The sequence below is a fragment of the Haliotis rufescens genome, unplaced genomic scaffold (assembly GCF_023055435.1).
Source record: "Haliotis rufescens isolate VD_foot unplaced genomic scaffold, xgHalRufe1.0.p SCAF_7, whole genome shotgun sequence".
NCBI classification, from domain to species: domain Eukaryota; kingdom Metazoa; phylum Mollusca; class Gastropoda; order Lepetellida; family Haliotidae; genus Haliotis; species Haliotis rufescens.
This window is the reverse complement of record NW_025964361.1, coordinates 5,428,144-5,447,043: the sequence shown is the minus strand read 5'-3', so window position 1 is coordinate 5,447,043 and position 18,900 is coordinate 5,428,144. Positions and strand designations below refer to the sequence as shown.

The following is an 18,900-nucleotide window of genomic DNA, read 5'->3' as shown; positions in this document are numbered from 1 at the left end:
AGTCAGCGAGCCTGACCACCCGATCCTGTAAGTCGCCTCTTGCGACCTTTTACCGCAAGCATGGGTTGCTGAAGACCTCTTATATCCCGGATCTTCTCATGTTGTTACTCTAGACCTTTCATTTTTCAGTGATTTAGTTACGGATTTCTCAGAAAACAGGATGGTTGATCGAAATAAAAGTGAAAATGACCAGTTTTTCAACCACTAAGACTTTCAGGAACCTGTAGGCAAAGGCAGTAATAATAACAGACTGTTTTGTACTCTGTTTTGTACCAGTTCCGCCCATGCCTCGAAAATGGACCCATGCACCCGATACTACAAATTATCTAAGCAAAATATGTTTACAGACTCGGAGAGAATATAATAAATAAATAGTTCATTTATATTTCATATTTGATAAATGTAGGCTAAAATAGAACACAAACGCCATAAGGCCTGCTCCCAATACTACCTCTACTGGTCACCTGTTAGTTGGTTCGAATCCCAAATATGCCCTGATATGGATTCTTTGTTTGGCAAGACCATACCCGAGCTCTTGGTTTTCACAAAAGTGGCTAAAGTCATCATCAATTTGGACTTTCCTACCAAAAGCTGGTATGTAGTGATACGGCTGGAATAAAGTTCAAAGCTGTCCAAACTCCAACTCACTAACTCACTCACTCACTCACTCGCACAGTTTGGTCATTTGCGTGCTTACATGTAATATTTGCAATCTGTAACCGGTTTGCATAAAACTAGCTTGCAAATAAATTTGGTCCGTTTGGTTAATAAATCAATCTGCTATAAATCACAACTATGTATTTTCCGAATTACGACTCGTACTTATTTGATATTTTAAAGTGGAAACCTGATTCTTCACATGGACACTTTCGTCCACTTTACATTAATTACTTTTACATATATATATATATATATATATATATATATATATATATATATATATATATATATATATATATATATATATATATTGATATATATTGATATATATATACATGTATATATATACATGACATATATATGTATATATACACACTTATATATATATATATATATATATATATATATATATATATATATATATATATATGTGTGTGTGTGTGTGTATATATATATGTATATGTATGTATGTATAAGTAATTAATGTAAAAGGGACGAAAGTGTCCATGTAAAGAATCGGGTTTCCACCTTAAAAATATATATATAAAAATTATATAGGTAATTAATGTAACGTGGACGAAAGTGTCCATGTATATATATATTAATCCTCTCCGAGTCTGTAAATACATTTCGCTTAAATACAAAATAGTGTCGCCTGCACAGGCCTCTTTCCGAAAAATGGACATAACTGGATAATTAATATAGAAAACGTCTGTTGGCGGTTGTCAACTGGTTCCGGGATGTTTTGCATCAGTACTTTCAAAACCAGTAATTTATAGTTTTATTTCGATCACAGACCAAATGTTTGAAGAAATCCGTAAATAAATCACTAAAAATTGGAACGTATAGAGAAGCAGCATGAAAATGGTGGCATTGGCATTGACATGAGCAGCAGTAGCATCAGCGTTGAGCTTCAACCTCGTCAAATTAAGCTGTGGCCGGACTTACAAAAGTTGAGTATGTCTTGTCCCAGAAAAATTGTGAAATCTACCGAGCTTTCTTTCTTGTTACATGGGTGATACCATTTTACTTAATCAAGGGTACAGGGTACTTATTACTGATGCAACCAGCCATAACGAGTGTTGTTTTAACGGGTCTGCGTTTTGGCAGGTCTACGTTTTGGGAAGATACCTTAGCGTTAGCAGCAGTAGCAATAATGGAAGTCGTGATACTAGAAGTATCGGCTTTTCTTCTTGTTTTCTCGTGGGCACACATCAACTGTCAATCTGAGTGTTTTTCGTTTTAAAGTCTGGTTCTATCCATGCATACATTAAATGCTGACAAAAGCGAGTTAATATTAATTTAATATTTGTGACCAAGACCACATTCGGAGGCAGGTGTATGCTGTTGATGAATAATTAATAGTTTAAAGAGACTAGCCATGAATGTCCAGTGTAGCGGATCGCTCAGTAACCGTGTAATCAGCGGCTCGTGAAGTTTAACGGGGATCGGTTTGTGCTTTAAAAGACGGACACTGCCGGTGAGTCTTCACACTCGGATCTCATCTCCAGACAGAAACACCTGTGGGAGTCAAGATGAAGGTAAGATGCAGTTGAACTGTCTTGCTTCTTATTTCAGTTGTTCGTATAGTGTATAGGGTATCAGGACTCAATTGTAACAATTTCCAATACATACTTTAGGTGAGGTGAGGTGAAATTGGGTTTAACGTCGCGTCCAAGATTATTGCACTTATATAGCGACGTGCATGTACGTGTATGTGTGTGTGTGGCTGCTTGTACTAGTCCGGACTGATGCCGATTTATAGTGCTAGCTCACTGAGATACCATGCCGCAGTTTAACATGAATACCCCACTCAGACACAGTATACTGACTCCGAGCCGACCAGTCCTTGTTTTAGCCCCTTAATGCCGAGCGCCAGACAGGGTAACAACAAGTACAATCTTTTAACGTCTTTTTGTATGACGCGGCCCGGGATCGAACCCTGGACCTTCCGCTCTCCGGGCGGACGCTCTACCACAAGACCACGGAGGCGGTCCACATACTTTAGGAAACTGCCTCAGTATAAAGTTCGCTTCTGCTGTTTAATGTTGCAGATTCATTGTATCAAGGTTTTCCTTTTCTTAACCTAGACCCGTTACGCTACATACATGTAAAAAGGCTAAATTAACTCGTCCGTTCATATGTTGTCTTTTATGTAAAAACATTCAACTACCTTCGTTTTTCTGTAAACTAAACTACAAACCCTTTTGCACAAACCCATCTTGTGAGTTGACAAGTGTGTTTGTTTAAACAATGTACATTCCCTTAACCAGTATTTGTGTCATCCGATGATTTGTTAATTCTAAAACCTTTCTTCCACGGCCCCTTTGTAAGCATACACCTTCACTACCTCGGATTAAACCAACTTCAATCCTGATAATCATTATATAATATCGTATTTTATTATATACTTCAGAGTGAAATACTGAGTTTTCCGAAGTTGAAAAAAGTGATATTGTCATTTTAATGAACATTATACTTGATATTTCACTGCTGTTAACAAAGCACTTTGACGAAACCATTGTCATACAAGAGTTACCTCCCCTCAAATTATCTCCCTTTATCGTTACGGCGGTGAACCGTCCCTGTGTGTAAGGTAAAGGAGAATTTACGTTTCATGGTTTTACATTTGTCATGAAAAAAAATAATTTTCCGGTAGACAACTACAAAAAAAAGTATATAAAAATTAGGATATTCCATGTGTCTCGTGAACTATCATGTTTTCTCTCATCTCGTGACGGGGGAAAAGGGGATATTTTAACTCGCTGAAATATCCTCATTTTATTTCACCAAAACTTTCGAATTTTTAAAACGTTTATTTCAATGTCGGACGCTGTTCCCATATGTTCTAGCCTTGTCAACATTCGCTTGTAGTAAGTGATGACGAAATAGGCATAGGCATGTTTTGTGAACGTTATACCTGAATGTCAAAATTGTAGTTTAACGTTTTGAACCTTTGAGAAGCCGCTTAACAGATATCCAGAGTTGTAGTGTGTGTATCCTCATTATTTACTGTTTTCAGTGTCTCTCTCTTGCCGTCATCGCCATCTGTGTGGCTGCTGCCACATGCGACTACTTCGACAACTATGGCGCCGCCGCCACAAACGGCCACCTGTCAGCCGGCGTGAACAACTACGGGAAGGGACAGTACGCTAACCAGAACACTGACCACAAATACAACAGATACGACAACGCCGCCAACACATACAACAAAGCCGCCAACAACTACGCCAACCACGGCACCCACTACTACAAAGCAGCTGATCAGGCCGGCATCAAGGGAGACGCTGCCTCCAACTACTATGGCAACAAGGCCGCCGCCCACGCCAATAACGCTTACGGCGACGCCGCCCACGACAACAAAGCCAACTACCACGACGCCGCCGCCAAACACTACGCCAGGAAAGACAACGCCGCCAGAGCTGCTGCTAACAACAACCACGCCAATAACAACTACTACAACAAGGGTGATGTCTTCAACACCGACGTCAACTACGGCTTCGACAAGAAATACAACAAGAACTCAAACGATGATGGCGACTACGAAGTCCTTGACACAAGCAGCGCTCACAACCTCGCCGACTACCGTGATCACAGTGGAGCCGCCAACTACGCCAACCGCGAGCACGCCAACAAGAAATACGCCGCCGATGCCGCACACGCTCTGAAGGACAGTAAGTACGGACATGGCGCTGCCGCAAATCAATACGGAAACGGTAAATATGGCGCCGCCACCAGCCACGCTGCCAACAACGGTGCTGCCAACCACGCCACCGCTGCCAAATTAAACGAAGCTGCTGGAAGCAACAAATACTATGACAACGCTCATGACGCTTCTAAAGATCAGTACGACAACTTCGCTAACAAGAATGCCTTCTACGACAGAAAAAACGCTGCTAACGCCGCCGCACAGGCCGCTCACAACCTCGCCGGCCACGGCACCCACGGCGTCTACGGAACTCACGGATTCTCAGGCGTCGGAGGCGTCGGAGGCGTTGGAGGCGTCGGTAAAGGAAATGGATACGGTAACGGCTACGGTCATGGTAACGGCTACGGTCAGCAATACGGTCAGCAATATGGTCAGCATGGTCAACAATACGGTCAGCAGGGACATGGTCTGTACGATAACGCCGCCCATGGTCAGCACTCCAACCATTATGATTCAGCCGCCAATGCTGCCAATGTTAGGAATGGTAAATATGGATCTCACCTGAATGACTACCAGAGAAAGAATGCCGGAGCTGCCTACCACAAGAACGGCTACAACAACGCCCAGGCCAACGACTACTACAAATCCGGTGCTGCTGCTGACAAGAACAACGCCTACAGGTCCAACACCGACGCTGCAGCTTCCGATAGACACGGGTACAACCACGCCGGTGCCGATGCTGCCAGCCTTTATAATGCCAAAGCTGCTGCCGCCGACAGTGTCAACTCTGCCTACGCCAAGGACAACTTCAGACGTAATTACAACGATGCTGCCAAGAAACACCATCTGGTCAAAAAGTTCCACCACCACAACAACGCCGGTGGCAACAACTACGAACGCCTCAACTACAACAGGAAGGACTACAAGGATAACTTCGCCCAGGACGCCAACGCTGCACACTCTAATGCCAACAGGTACTCTCAGAACTATTACAACGATGCTGCCAACGCAGCAGCCCACAACAACGACAAATATGCCGCCAACAACGCTGACAACGCCTACAAATACAATGATGCCGCTCAGGCCGCCAACGGCAACGCTGCTAAGAAATCGAACTACTACAACCAGAATGCTGCTGACGCTGCCGGGTCTAACCATAATGCCGCTGCTTCTAAATACAACGACTACAACAATGCTGCTGCTGCCCGCGCCAACGTCCTGAACGACTATGCCCACAACAATTACGGATCCAATGCCCGTGCCCACAGTAACTCTCACGGAGCTGCTACCAACCACGCCGCCGCCGCTCAACACGGTACCCCCTATAGCAATGGCTACGGTGTCGGACATGGAGTTGGTGTCGGTCATGGAGTTGGTGTCGGACATGGAGTTGGTGTCGGTCATGGAGTTGGCGTCGGTCGCGGAGTTGGTGTCGGACATGGAGTTGGTCTCGGAAACGGTGTCGGAGGGTTCGGAGTTGGAAATGGCGTCTCGGGCGTTGGATTCGGCCGTGGCCTTGCTGGTGGTTTCGGAGGCGCCAAGGGCGGCTACCAGTACTATTAGACACTATCATAAGCCACAGGTTTATGGGATTCGATGGTTTATGGGTTTATAGATGTTTTTTACCATTTTATACTGTTTGACACCGAAACTTGCATATCCAGAAAACTGTGTGTTGTCTATCAATTTACTTTCCAAGAAACTTTCACAAAGATATGATTTATGTTTCAAGAATTAGAAATTCGAGCAGAGCAAATCCATTAATATTGTTTCATCACCGTATCTCCTGCAGATTGCCAATCAGATATTTCGACCCTATAGACAAAGCGACTGCCACGTTGCATCTTTCGTGTATTTGTTGAGATTGGCTTATTTCAAGGAGTGCTGCTGATCACTCTATCAGGTGTCGTCTTGTTTGTCCGAATAAATAATTCTTGAATATTCTCATATTTTTTTGTGTTTTATGTCACTTTATTTACAAGACCATTGATTTTTGTTGGTGGAACTTCGATCAAAACCGGCTTATCTATAAGTAATTTCTTGGATTTTCGTCACCACCAGGGGGCGCCGCATAATGGATTTGAATCATATCCATCACTGTTGCAATTAACCCTGAATTGATTACTGAATTTGACCAAATATTTATCATTTACTGAGCAAAGATTGACACCAGTTGAGACTTCAGCCAAATTGACGGCCATCTTGGATTTTCTGCCACCGGGGGGCGGCTGGTGCGCTAGATCCATATCCAGAAATGTTCCGATGTTTGGTGCTTTCTCAATATTCTCATAGTTTTCTGTTTTATGTCACTTTACTTACAAGCCAATTGCTTTTTGTTGATTGATCTTCAATAACAACGATTTATTTATCCATACGTGCGAAATAATTAGCCGAGATTCTACAGTTGATTCAGCGAGTTAAGAAATGCTGATCATACGATCTTATTTCGCCCTGAACCAGGATGTATTTTCGATACTATTTTACTGGATCAAAAACTCAAAGGCAAAAATAATTGTCAGTATATGAATCCTATAAATAAATTGATAATTGGATATTGATCATAAAAAATATTTTAGGGATGGGTTTCTCGGCAGGATAAAGCCAAAGGATGAAAACGGTATCCGTTTTGGAATGTGATGAATATTCAAATTAGAAAGGTCAGGTAGGTAATACTTTCATTGTTTACTAACAAACATGGCGTTGCCCTAGTATTCCGGCGACTGAGTTAGAATTGATTCGGAAATATTGAACAAATTACGGGAATAACAGATCACATTTCAATTAAGAAATAATTTGTGTAAAACAAGTTTCAGTTGGAACTGTATTGAGTGAATGAGTGAGTATGGTTTTACGCCGCTTGTTGCTATATTCCAGCAATATCACTGCGGGGGACACCAGGAATGGGCTTCACACATTGTACCCGTGTACGCGTGACGAGCGAACGCTTTAACCACTAGGCCACTAGGCTACCCGACCGCCCCTAGAACTGTATTGAAGTGATATATTTATGCGCACACTCCAGGTGAATGTACCGTTTGTGTACCGTTTATGTACCATTTTTGTATCATTTCTGTACCGTTGTTTCGTCGATAGACTTTAAGAATGACATTATATAACAAAGAGGTTATCATGCATGTAAATTTCAAAATATCTTTTATTAGGAATAATCACCATGCATTTAGCTAATGGAGACTCGTCGTCGATAAATACAACGTATATCCTGAATACAGGCTGTGTTCCATCCCCTTGTTTTATCGTCATTATTATTTATGCTTTTAATGAGATTTTGATCACACTCTCAAAGATCACCGGTCACTACAACTGACATTAGAACTGGACGAATGTAGATTTCATTAGCCATCGGTCAACGTTCAAAGGTGGAATTCTCATATAAGTGACAACGGTATGCAATATTACGTGCATGTAAATTTCAAGGGTGAAAGGTCTGTTGTTTGAGTGGTTGCTGGAGACGAGTTTGCCAATCAGATATTTCGACGCTTTATACAAAGCGACTGCCACGTTGCATCTTTCGTGTATTTGTTGAGATTGGCTTATTTCAAGGAGTGGTTCAGATCACTCTGTCAGGTGTTGTCCTGCTTGTCCGAATAAATGATTCTTGAATATGCTCATATTTTTCTATTTTATTTCACTTTACTTACAAGCCCATTGATTTTTGTTGGTTAAACTCAGCTCAACACCGGTTATCTAAAATAAGTAATTTTGGCGGCCATCTTGGATTTTCGTCACCACCAGGGGGCGCCGCATAATGAACTTGAAACATATACAGCATTGTTGCAATTAACCCTGAATAGATTACTGAATTTGACCAGATATTTATCACATACTGAGCACAGGTTGACATATGTTGAGACTTCAGGCAAAGTGACGGCCATCTTGGATTCTCTGCCACCAGGGGGCTCTGGTGAGCTAGATCCATATCTAGAAATGTCTGGAATGGTTCATTGTATAAGCGTGCCAAGTTTGGTTCTTTTAACCCAAAGTGCACAATTTTGACAAATTCCAGCCTTAACCGCCCTACTATCAATACATACTAACGCAATAATTAGCCGAGATTCCACAGGTGTAATATTCCATTAGTGAGACAGACATTAGTGAGACCGTCAGTTATCAGACAGTGAGTTTGGGGTTTAATTAGGATAATAACCACAGCTGTAATGGGACAGTCCTAATGAGAGCTGACTACTCAGAGGGATGTACTGTGATTAAGGTTTATGTGCAGATATCCAATCACATTACGGTTTCAAGCACAACTGGAGTGCTACAAAACTGGGGGTGTTTATGTACTACGCTAGCTGTTCTGATTACCGCATATGTAGACAAAACCTAGTGACTGTGATTATGTAGCCGATAGGGGAAAATAGCGTTTTGAGAGACTCGTTTAGCGCATTCTTCATATCGAATCTCATTTTCGAACTTTGGGTTTGGAAAAAATGTTTGAACCGTTCCTTGCCTTTCCGCCATCGACCTATCTATCAAACTCAAGTCGGGGGCACGGGTGGCCCAGTCGTCTAAGGCGCCGCGATTCGCTGTGCAGAGTTGCGTCCCTTGGGCACGCAAGAAACCTATGATTGTGTGTTCGAATCCCGGTTCGCCACAATTATGTTTCTAGGTTTGTCAGCACTATACCCGTGCTCGTGGGTTTCACCGAAGTGGTAACGTCTAAGACCTGCATCACTTCGGGCTTTCCTCCCACATTAAGCTGACACGTCGCGATATAACTGGAATACTGTTAAAAGCGGAGTTAAACCCAACTCACTCACTCACTCTAATTCAAGTGATAAAAAAACTGATTCCGTGAAAGTGCCAACTTTGTGCAGCTGAACTTTGGAGCTGCACCACCAAACCGCAAAGTAATGTCCCGAGAAATTGAAAACCGCCTTGCTCGACTAAAGAAGCAACTTCAACAAGCATAGAAGAAACCACTCGAGTACATGGATGCTGTTGGCCACCTACTTCGCCTTGTTACTAGACTCACATGTAGAATGTTTGCATCCATGTTTATAAATCGTGCAACGTTGTAAAATCCAAATAAAATCCTTCACAGAAAAGTTGCATAGCATTAAAATACATAACGTTAATATTCAACCCTGTCTTTGTTTATCATCAACTTGAATATCCCATAATCATCTTGAGGTAACAGTATGTTGAGTTGCTGTTCACTCAACCATAAATTGAGTTGTTTAAGCTGTCTAACTATTACGGGTGTCTAACCGATGAGAGGTTACCTCTCAGGCGAGTTGCAGTGTATGTTGTTAGCCTCCAATAGTATATATAATAAACTATATCTGTCTATATGTTCATACTGCCTACCCGTTTAGTACACACTTACTTCTGGTCCAGTGATTTCGCCACTTATTCCCCCTAATGTATAATTTGTAGGATGCGGTGGGCAGTATAAATAGTGAGTTGAGTCTAACCGAATTTAGAACTATTCCAGTTATATCACGGCGTGTTAGCTTAATGTGGGAGGAAAGCCCGGCTTATGCATGTCTCAGACGTATATCACTTTGTTGAAACCCACGAACACGGTTTATGATGCTGACAAACCTAGAAACATAATCGGGGCGAACCGGGATTCCAACCCACAATCTTAGGTTTCTTGCGTGCCCAAGGGACGCAACTCTGCCCCTCAGTGTAAATTGAAAGAAGAAATGTTTAATATTACCGAAGTACAAAACAAGATGGGTACAATGTGTGAAGCCCATTTCTGGTGTTCCCCGCCGTGATATTGCTGGAATATTACTAAATGCGGCGTAAAAACATACTCACTTACTCACATTACTATAAAAAACACATAACGTTCATGTATGCTTCATATGTCCTTCATATGAACCTCACTCTATTAATATCGGGCACGATGACTTGGTTGATGCATGTTATGTAGAGCGATGCTCATGATATCAATCACTGGATTGTCTTGTCCAGACTCGATTAATTACATACCGCCGCCATATAGCCGGAATATTGCTGAGTGCGGAGATAAACAACAAATACAAACAAACAAAAATAAGACATTGTGGCTGATAAAACTGACAAACATTCTTTATGTGTTTCTATAATCATCATTCGTTCTCGTTCAATCTGCTATACCCATAATTAAAATAACTTTTAAAGACCTAGTTATGAAATGCAAACAGGAACGTTGTGGCATTAATAATAGAGTCAAAATACATTTTATGAATAGCGAAACACATTCAATACTTAATCATATATCATGATCGAACGTTAAGGGATTTAATTTGTCATCCTTCACAAGTTTTTACTGACGTCCAAGGACCGGGAAACTAATTAGCCCAACGAAAGGGACTATTTGTTGCGCAAATATCCACGGATAATCCGTAGTAGTTCCGTGTAGTCCTTGCATAGATACGCAGACCACATGCAAAAATGTGTGCGTAGTCACCGCATAGATACGCAGACCATTTACAAAAATGTGTGCGTAGTCACCGAATAGATACGCAGACCACATGCAAAAATGTGTGCGTAGTCACCGCATAGATACGCAGACCATTTACAAAAATGTGTGCGTAGTCACCGCATAGATACGCAGACCATTTACAAAAATGTGTGCGTAGTCACCGCATGGATACGCAGACCATTTACAAAAATGTGTACGTAGTCACCGCATAGATACGCGGACCATTTACAAAAATGTGTGCGTAGTCACCGCATAGATACGCGGACCATTTCCAAAAATGTGTGCGTAGTCACCGCATAGATACGCATAACATTTCCAAAAATGTGTGCGTAGTCACCGCATAGATACGCAGAACATTTCCAAAAATGTGTGCGTAGTCACCGCATAGATACGCAGAATTTAAAAAAAATGTCCGCGGAGTTTCTGCGCAGGCTCCACAGTATTATTTTGCGAAATAAAGTGAAAGATGTTTGCGCTGTAGTCACTTTGTATTTATCAACAGATCGAAGGTTCGAATCCCAGATACGCCATGATGACAATTCTTTGTCAGCACCGTTTCCGAGCTCTTGGGGTTCACCACAGATATGTATCAATTCACGCATTCCTCCCACAAGCTGGTATAATGTTCAAGGCGGCGTTAAACCCAAACTTACTCACTCACCAAATCACATTAATATTTTTCACGTAGTTACGATTTTGAAATACTAATACTAGTATGTCGTTTGCGGAGACACACGTGTAGACATTATGTGTGCCGGTTCTACAGGTCATGATCATGGCGTCTCCAGCAACCACTCAAACACCAGACCTTTCACCCTTGAAATTTACATGCACGTAATATTGCAAGGCTATTGTCACAAGGCCGTTATATGAGAATGAGTGTGATCAAAATCTCATTAAAAGCATTAATAATAATGACGGTAAAACTTACAAGGGGATGGAACATAGCCTGTATTCAGGATATATGGTGTATTTATCGAGTCTCCATTAGCTAAATGCATGGTGTTTATTCCTAATAAAAGGACCGCCTACGTGGTCTAGTGGTAGAGCGTCTGCCCGGAGAGCGGAAGGTCCGGGGTTCGATCCCCGGCCGCGTCATACCAAAAGACGTTAAAAGATGGTTCTTGTTGTTACCCTGTCTGGCGCTCGGTACATGCACGTCGCTATACAAGTGCAATAATCTTGAAACCCCAATTCACCTCACCTCACCCAATAAAAGATATTTTGAAATTTACATGCATGATAACCTCTTTATTATATAATGTCATTCTTAAAGTCTATCGACGAAAAAACGGCACAAAACGGTACAAATATGGAACATAAACGGTACACAAACGGTACATTCACCTGGAATGTGCGCATAAATATTTAACTTCAATACAGTTCCAGGGGCGGTCGGGTAGCCTAGTGGCCTAGTGGTTAAAGCGTTCGGTCGTTCGATACCCGACATGAATACAATGTGTGAAGCCCATTTCTGGTGTCCCCCGCAGTGATATTGCTGGAATATTGCAACAAGCGGCGTAAAACCATACTCACTCACTCAATACAGTTCCAGTTGAAACTTGTTTTACACAAATTATTTCTTAATTGAAATGTGATCTGTTATTCCCGTAATTTGTTTACTATTTCCGAATCTATTCTAACTCAGTCGCCGGAATACTAGGGCAACGCCAGGTTTGTTTGTAAACAATGAAAGTAGTACCTACCTGACCTTTTTAATTTGAATATTCATCACATTCCAACCCCAACGGATACCGTGTTTATCCTACCCCTAAAATAGTTTTATTATCAATATCCAATTATCAATTTATTTATAGGATTCATATAAAGACAGTTATTTTTGCATATAATCAAGTAAAATAGTATCGAACATTCATCCTTGTACAGGGCGAAAGAAGATCGGGTGATCAGCATGTTCGCTGAATCAACTGTAGAATCTCGGCTAATTATTTCGCACGTATGGATTAATAGATCGTTGTTATTGAAGATCAATCAACAAAAAGCAATTGGCTTGTAAGCAAAGTGACATAAAACAGAAAACTATGAGAATATTGAGAAAGCACCAAACTTATCCATTCGGAACATTTCTGAATATGGATCAAGCTCACTAAAGGCCCCTGGTGGCAGAAAATCCAAGATGGCCGCCAATTTGGCTGAAGTCTCTACTGGTGTCAATCTTTGCTCAGTAAATGATAAATATCTGGTCAAATTCAGTAATCAGTTCAGGGTTAATTGCAACAGTGCTGTATATGATTCAAATCCATTATGCGGCTCCCCCTGGTGGTGACGAAAATCCAAGATGGCCGCCCAAATTACTTATTATAGATTAGACACCAACAAAAATCAATGGTCTTGTAAATAAAGTGACATAAAACAGAAAAATATGAGCATATTCAAGAATCATTTATTCGGACAAACAAGGCGACACCTGACAGAGTGATCAGCAGCACTCCTTGAAATAAGCCAATCTCAACAAATACACGAAAGATGCAACGTGGCAGTCGCTTTGTCTAAAGGGTCGAAACATCTGATTGGCAATCTGCAGGAGATACGGTGATGAAACAATATTAATGGATTTGCTCAGCTCGAATTTCTAATTCTTGAATCATAAATCGAATTTTTGTGAAAGTTTCTTGGAAAGTATATTTACAAAAGAAATTGATAGACAACACACAATTTTCTGGATTTGCAAGTTTCGGTGTCAAACAGTATAAAATGGTAAAAAACATCTATAAACCCAACGAATCCCATAAACCTGTGGCTTATGATAGTGTCTAATAGTACTGGTAGCCACCCTTGGCGCCTCCGAAACCACCAGCAAGCCCACGGCCGAATCCAACGCCCACGACGCCATTTCCAACTCCGAACCCTCCGACACCGTTTCCGACACCAACTCCATGTCCGACACCAACTCCATGTCCGACACCAATACCGTTTCCGACACCAACTCCGTGACCGACACCAACTCCATGTCCGACACCGTAGCCGTTGCTATAGGGGGTACCGTGTTGAGCGGCGGCGGCGTGGTTGGAGGCAGCGCCGTGAGAGTTACTGTAGGCACGGGCATTGGATCCATACTTGTTGTGGGCATAGTTGTTCAGGACGTTGGCGCGGGCAGCAGCAGCATTGTTGTAGTCGTTGTATTTAGAAGCAGCGGCATTATTGTTAGCTCCGGCAGCATTGGCAGCATTCTGTTTGTAGTAGTTAGATTTCTTAGCAGCATTGCCGTTGGCGGCCTGAGCGGCGTCATTGTATTTGTAGGCGTTGTCAGCGTTGTTGGCGGCATATTTGTCGTTGTTGTGGGCTGCTGCGTTGGCAGCATCGTTGTAATAGTTCTGAGAGTACTTGTTGGCATTAGAGTGTGCAGCGTTGGCGTTCTTGGCGAAGTTATCCTTGTAGTCCTTCCTGTTGTAGTTGAGGCGTTCGTAGTTGTTGCCGCCGGCGTTGTTGTGGTGGTGGAACTTCTTGACCAGATGGTGTTTCTTGGCAGCATCGTTGTAATTACGTCTGAAGTTGTCCTTGGCGTTGGCAGAGTTGACACTGTCGGCGGCAGCAGCTTTGGCATTATAAAGGCTGGCAGCATCGGCACCGGCGTGGTCGTACCCGTGTCTGTCGGAAGCTGCAGCGTCGGTGTTGGACCTGTAGGCGTTGTTCTTGTCAGCAGCAGCACCGGATTTGTAGTAGTCATTGCCTTGAGCGTTGTTGTAGCCGTTCTTGTGGTAGGCAGCGCCGGCATTGTTTCTCTGGTAGTCATTCAGGTGAGATCCGTATTTACCATTTCTAACATTGGCAGCATTGGCGGCTGAATCATAATGGTTGGAGTGCTGACCTTGAGCGGCGTTATCGTACAGACCATGTCCCTGCTGACCGTATTGTTGACCATGCTGACCGTATTGCTGACCGTATTGCTGACCGTAGCCGTTACCATGACCGTAGCCGTTACCGTAGCCGTTTCCTTTACCGACGCCTCCAACGCCTCCAACGCCTCCGACGCCTGAGAATCCGCGAGTTCCGTAGACGCCGTGGGTGCCGTGGCCGGCGAGGTTGTGAGCGGCCTGTGCGGCGGCGTTAGCAGCGTTTTTTCTGTCGTAGAAGGCATTCTTGTTAGCGAAGTTGTCGTACTGATCTTTAGAAGCGTCATGAGCGTTGTCGTAGTACTTGTTGCTTCCAGCTGCTTCGTTTAATTTGGCAGCTGTGGCGTGGTTGGCAGCACCGTTGTTGGCAGCGTGACTGGTGGCAGCGCCATATTTACCGTTTCCGTATTGATTTGCGGCAGCGCCATGTCCGTACTTACTGTCCTTCAGAGCGTGTGCGGCATCGGCGGCGTATTTCCTGTTGGCGTGGTCGCGGTTGGCGTAGTTGGCGGCTCCGCTGTGATCACGGTAGTCGGCGAGATTGTGAGCGCTGCTTGTGTCAAGGACTTCATAGTCGCCATCCTCGTTTGAGTTCTTGTTGTATTTCTTGTCAAAGCCGTAGTTGACGCCGGTGTTGAAGACGTCACCCTTGTTGTAGTAGTTGTTATTGGCGTGGTTGTTGTTAGAGCCAGCTCTGGCGGCGTTGTCTTTCCTGGCGTAGTGTTTGGCGGCGGCGTCGTGGTAGTTGGCTTTGTTGTCGTGGGCGGCATCGCCGTAAGCGTTATTGGCGTGGGCGGCGGCCTTGTTGCCGTAGTAGTTGGAGGCAGCGTCTCCCTGGACGCCGGCCTGATCAGCTGCTTTGTAGTAGTGGTTGCCGTGGTTGGCGTAGTTGTTGGCGGCTTTGTTGTATGTGTTGGCGGCGTTGTCGTATCTGTTGTATTTTTGGTCAGTGTTCTGGTTGGCGTACTGTCCCTTCCCGTAGTTGTCAACGCCGGCTGACAGGTGGCCGTTGTTGGCGGCGGCACCATTGTTGTCGAAGAAGTCGCATGCGGCAGCAGCCACACAGATGGCGATGACGGCAAGAGAGAGACACTGAAAACAGTAAAAAATGAGGATACACACACCTGCTTCACCTACATCGCATTAAACTACCATATCGATATTCAGCTAACATGTTTACGAAACGTGCCATTGCTTATTTCGTCATCCTGACGTAATCAATGTTGACAAAACTAGAACATATGGAAACTGCGTCCGATATTGAAATACACGTTTTAAAATTCCAATTATTTTGTTTTATAAAATATTACATTTTACGGTGATTTTCAATACTGAAGTTGGCTTAAACTGTATATCACATTCATACAAACTCGTTATTTTGAGATAAGTGGTGCGTTGTAGATCTATGTGTATCTCAAGACTTGCAATAGATTTCTGTTTACAAAGATGCAGTTATTGAGGGGATAGGCTTCTAACACGGAGGTGGGAGAGTATGTTGGGTTACAGAGAGGTCGTTGTAGAAAGAGAGTGTGGTTACACCGAAGCGGTTGTAGAGAGCGTGTTGTTTAACACAGGGGTTGTCGAAGAGAGAGTAACGGGTTGCACAGTGGGGGTCACAGGGGGTCACAGACCGGTGTAAAGAGGGGCGTATTATAGACAGTAACGGATTACAGAGAGGTCGTTGTACAGAGTGACGGGTTAATCCTGTGTAGAAAGGGTTTATTTCTTTCAGAGAAGCCGGTTTAGAGAGGGTTTATTATTTACGAATGACTGGATGACACAAACAGTGGTTAAGAGTGAGTACATTGTTTAAACAAACACACTTGTCAACTCACAAGATGGGTTTGTGGAAAAGGGGTTGAAGTTTTTGTTTACAGAAAAACGAAGGTAGTTGAATGTTCTACATAAAAGACAACATATGAACGAACGAGTTAATTTAGCCTTTTTACACGTATTTAGCGTAACGGCTCTATGTTAAGAATAGGAAAACCTTGATACAATGAATCTGCGACATTAAACAGCAGAAGCGAACTTCATAGAGACAAGATTGGTTTATGGAAAAAATGTGTTACTTCTGGGTTTTTAAAAACCGATTGTGGTCAGATGTTATAAGCTAGTATGTATTGAATAAGAATCTTTTGATAAAAGGAATCTGCAATATTTCACAGGAGAAGCGAACTCAAGATATATTAGAGCAGTTTCCTGTGATATTTAGAAATGGTTACAATTGAGTCCTGATACCCTAAACATTGTGACACAAAACGAAATACTGAAATAAGAAGCAAGACAGTTCAACTGCATCTTACCTTCATCTTGACTCCCACAAGTGTTTCTGTCTGAAGATGAGATCCGAGTGTGAAGACTCACCGGCAGTGTCCGTCTTTTAAAGCACAAACCGATTCCCGTTAAACTTTAAGAGCACGGCTACTGTGCGATCCGCGATACAGGACATTCGAGGCTACTCTCTTTAAATTTATAATTATTCAACAACAACAAAAGAAATGAACGGCTGGTCAGAATTAGGAGGGTCAAGGGACCCAACCCAAAGGGTCAGTAAATGATTTAAGAGAAATTGTCTCTATCAACGACCCAGAGCATGGACGATGAAAAGTGTCAATTTTATGCCATTATTTGATTCAATACAAGTGTAAACCCTTTCTTAATCCGTGCGCCTCGAGATGGGTTAATGATAAGTGAACCAGGAATAAACCCCCTATTTACCCAGCATGCACCAGTCACGGGGAGTCTCGCCGATATGGATCAAGATAAATTGTGTTGTGCAACTTGAATCTATTACTTCAGCTTGACCGTGTGTAGAAGCATATATTGTATATAATTACTTGAACTTGACGAAGCAAAAAGAAAACAAACAAATATAACAAAGGCTGAAAATACAAGATACACCTGTAATTAAGAAATTCAGTTCAGGAAATCATGTGGTTGATCAAATAGATTTGTTCACAGTTTTCCGTTTGTCGTTTTCCTATTATCATGTTGTACTGTGGAATACTAGAAGGGACATTGTCGCGCTTTGAATAATCTTTTTTATTTTACCAAAGCGCGACAACGACAATGCGACTGATGGCCAAAATGTGGCGTTGTCGTATTGTCGCGCTTTGGTTAATTTTGACAATTGTAGCTTTTTTTTTTAAAGGGCGACAATGCGACAACGCAACAATGTCTCTTCTTGTATTCCATGTTGTACGGAAAACAAATATGTCAATGTTTAAGACCTAACAAACATATCCCTTACGGCTTTTAATAATAAACAGCTTGAATTGTTTGATAGGCATTACATAGAAGTTGACGGGTGACAAAGTAGACACAGTTTATGGATAACTGCTTTAATTACTGTAAAGCGACGTTTCGGTATAGATCCTTATACCGTCGTTTGCCTTGCTTGACAACTGTGTGAGGATATGTACCGAAACGTCGCATTTACAGTAATTACAAAAGTTGTTATACATAGATTGTGTCTTCTTTGTAATAAACAGCTTTACAAACTTCTTACAGAAACTGCCAAACAAAAATTATGTTTCTCGTTATTGTATTTCTCAAACTTGTTTTGCCTTTACATGTGTTTGTGATGGGTTCCTACGGTGGGGCGAACACCTGGTATCATCACTTTCTTTCTTTCTTTCTTTCTTCGTTGTTTTACGCCGCACTCAGCAATATTCCAGCTATATGACGGTTGTCTGTAAATAATCGAGTCTGGACCATACAATCCAGAGATTGACATCGTGAGCATCGATTCACGCAATTGGGATCAATGACGTGCATCTACCAAGTCAGCGAGCCAGACCACCCGATCCCTTTAGTCGCCTCTTCCGACAAGCAGAGTCGTTTTTTTACAGCAAGCGTGGGTTGCTGAAGAACTATTCCACCCCGGATCTTCTGGGGTCGGTATCATTACTATTTGATAGGGTTTCATAAACACATGCTCATGATATAGCCGTAATCGTACAATCGACTATGATTCAAGTCCGGTGCCTATGTTTAAACGATGTGATGTTTCTGTAGTGATAACGTCTCACTTACACACAAACATTGCTGGGCAAAGGAAAATTATTTAAGTCCGGTGCCTATGTTTAAACGATGTGATGTGTCGGTAGTGATAACGTATCACTTACAAACAAAAACTGCCGGGCAAAAGAATATATAAACTTGAAAATTGGATTTGACCAAAAAAATTATAAACGTTATCAAAACTCTGGTGACCTACTTTTTTTACTGTTTTAGTCCTATATTACATACCAACATGTAGAGCATCAGGTTACCAACATTTTGAGTGGTCATAC

General features: G+C 42.4%; 2 protein-coding genes across 2 annotated transcripts in view; both read right to left on the bottom strand.

The window, feature by feature from the left end:
• The window catches only part of LOC124149628, an 87,229-nt gene that overhangs the window by 57,433 nt on the left and 10,896 nt on the right, over positions 1-18,900 (bottom strand). The window lies entirely within an intron of this gene.
• Positions 13,155-17,037, bottom strand: LOC124129261 (probable serine/threonine-protein kinase clkA). The gene is made up of 2 exons (XM_046492773.2): positions 16,909-17,037; positions 13,155-15,694 (listed from the first exon to the last, which is right to left on the bottom strand). The coding sequence occupies exons 1-2, from the start codon at positions 16,912-16,914 to the stop codon at positions 13,523-13,525; spliced, it is 2,178 nt and encodes a 725-aa protein (XP_046348729.2). The 5' UTR covers positions 16,915-17,037; the 3' UTR covers positions 13,155-13,522.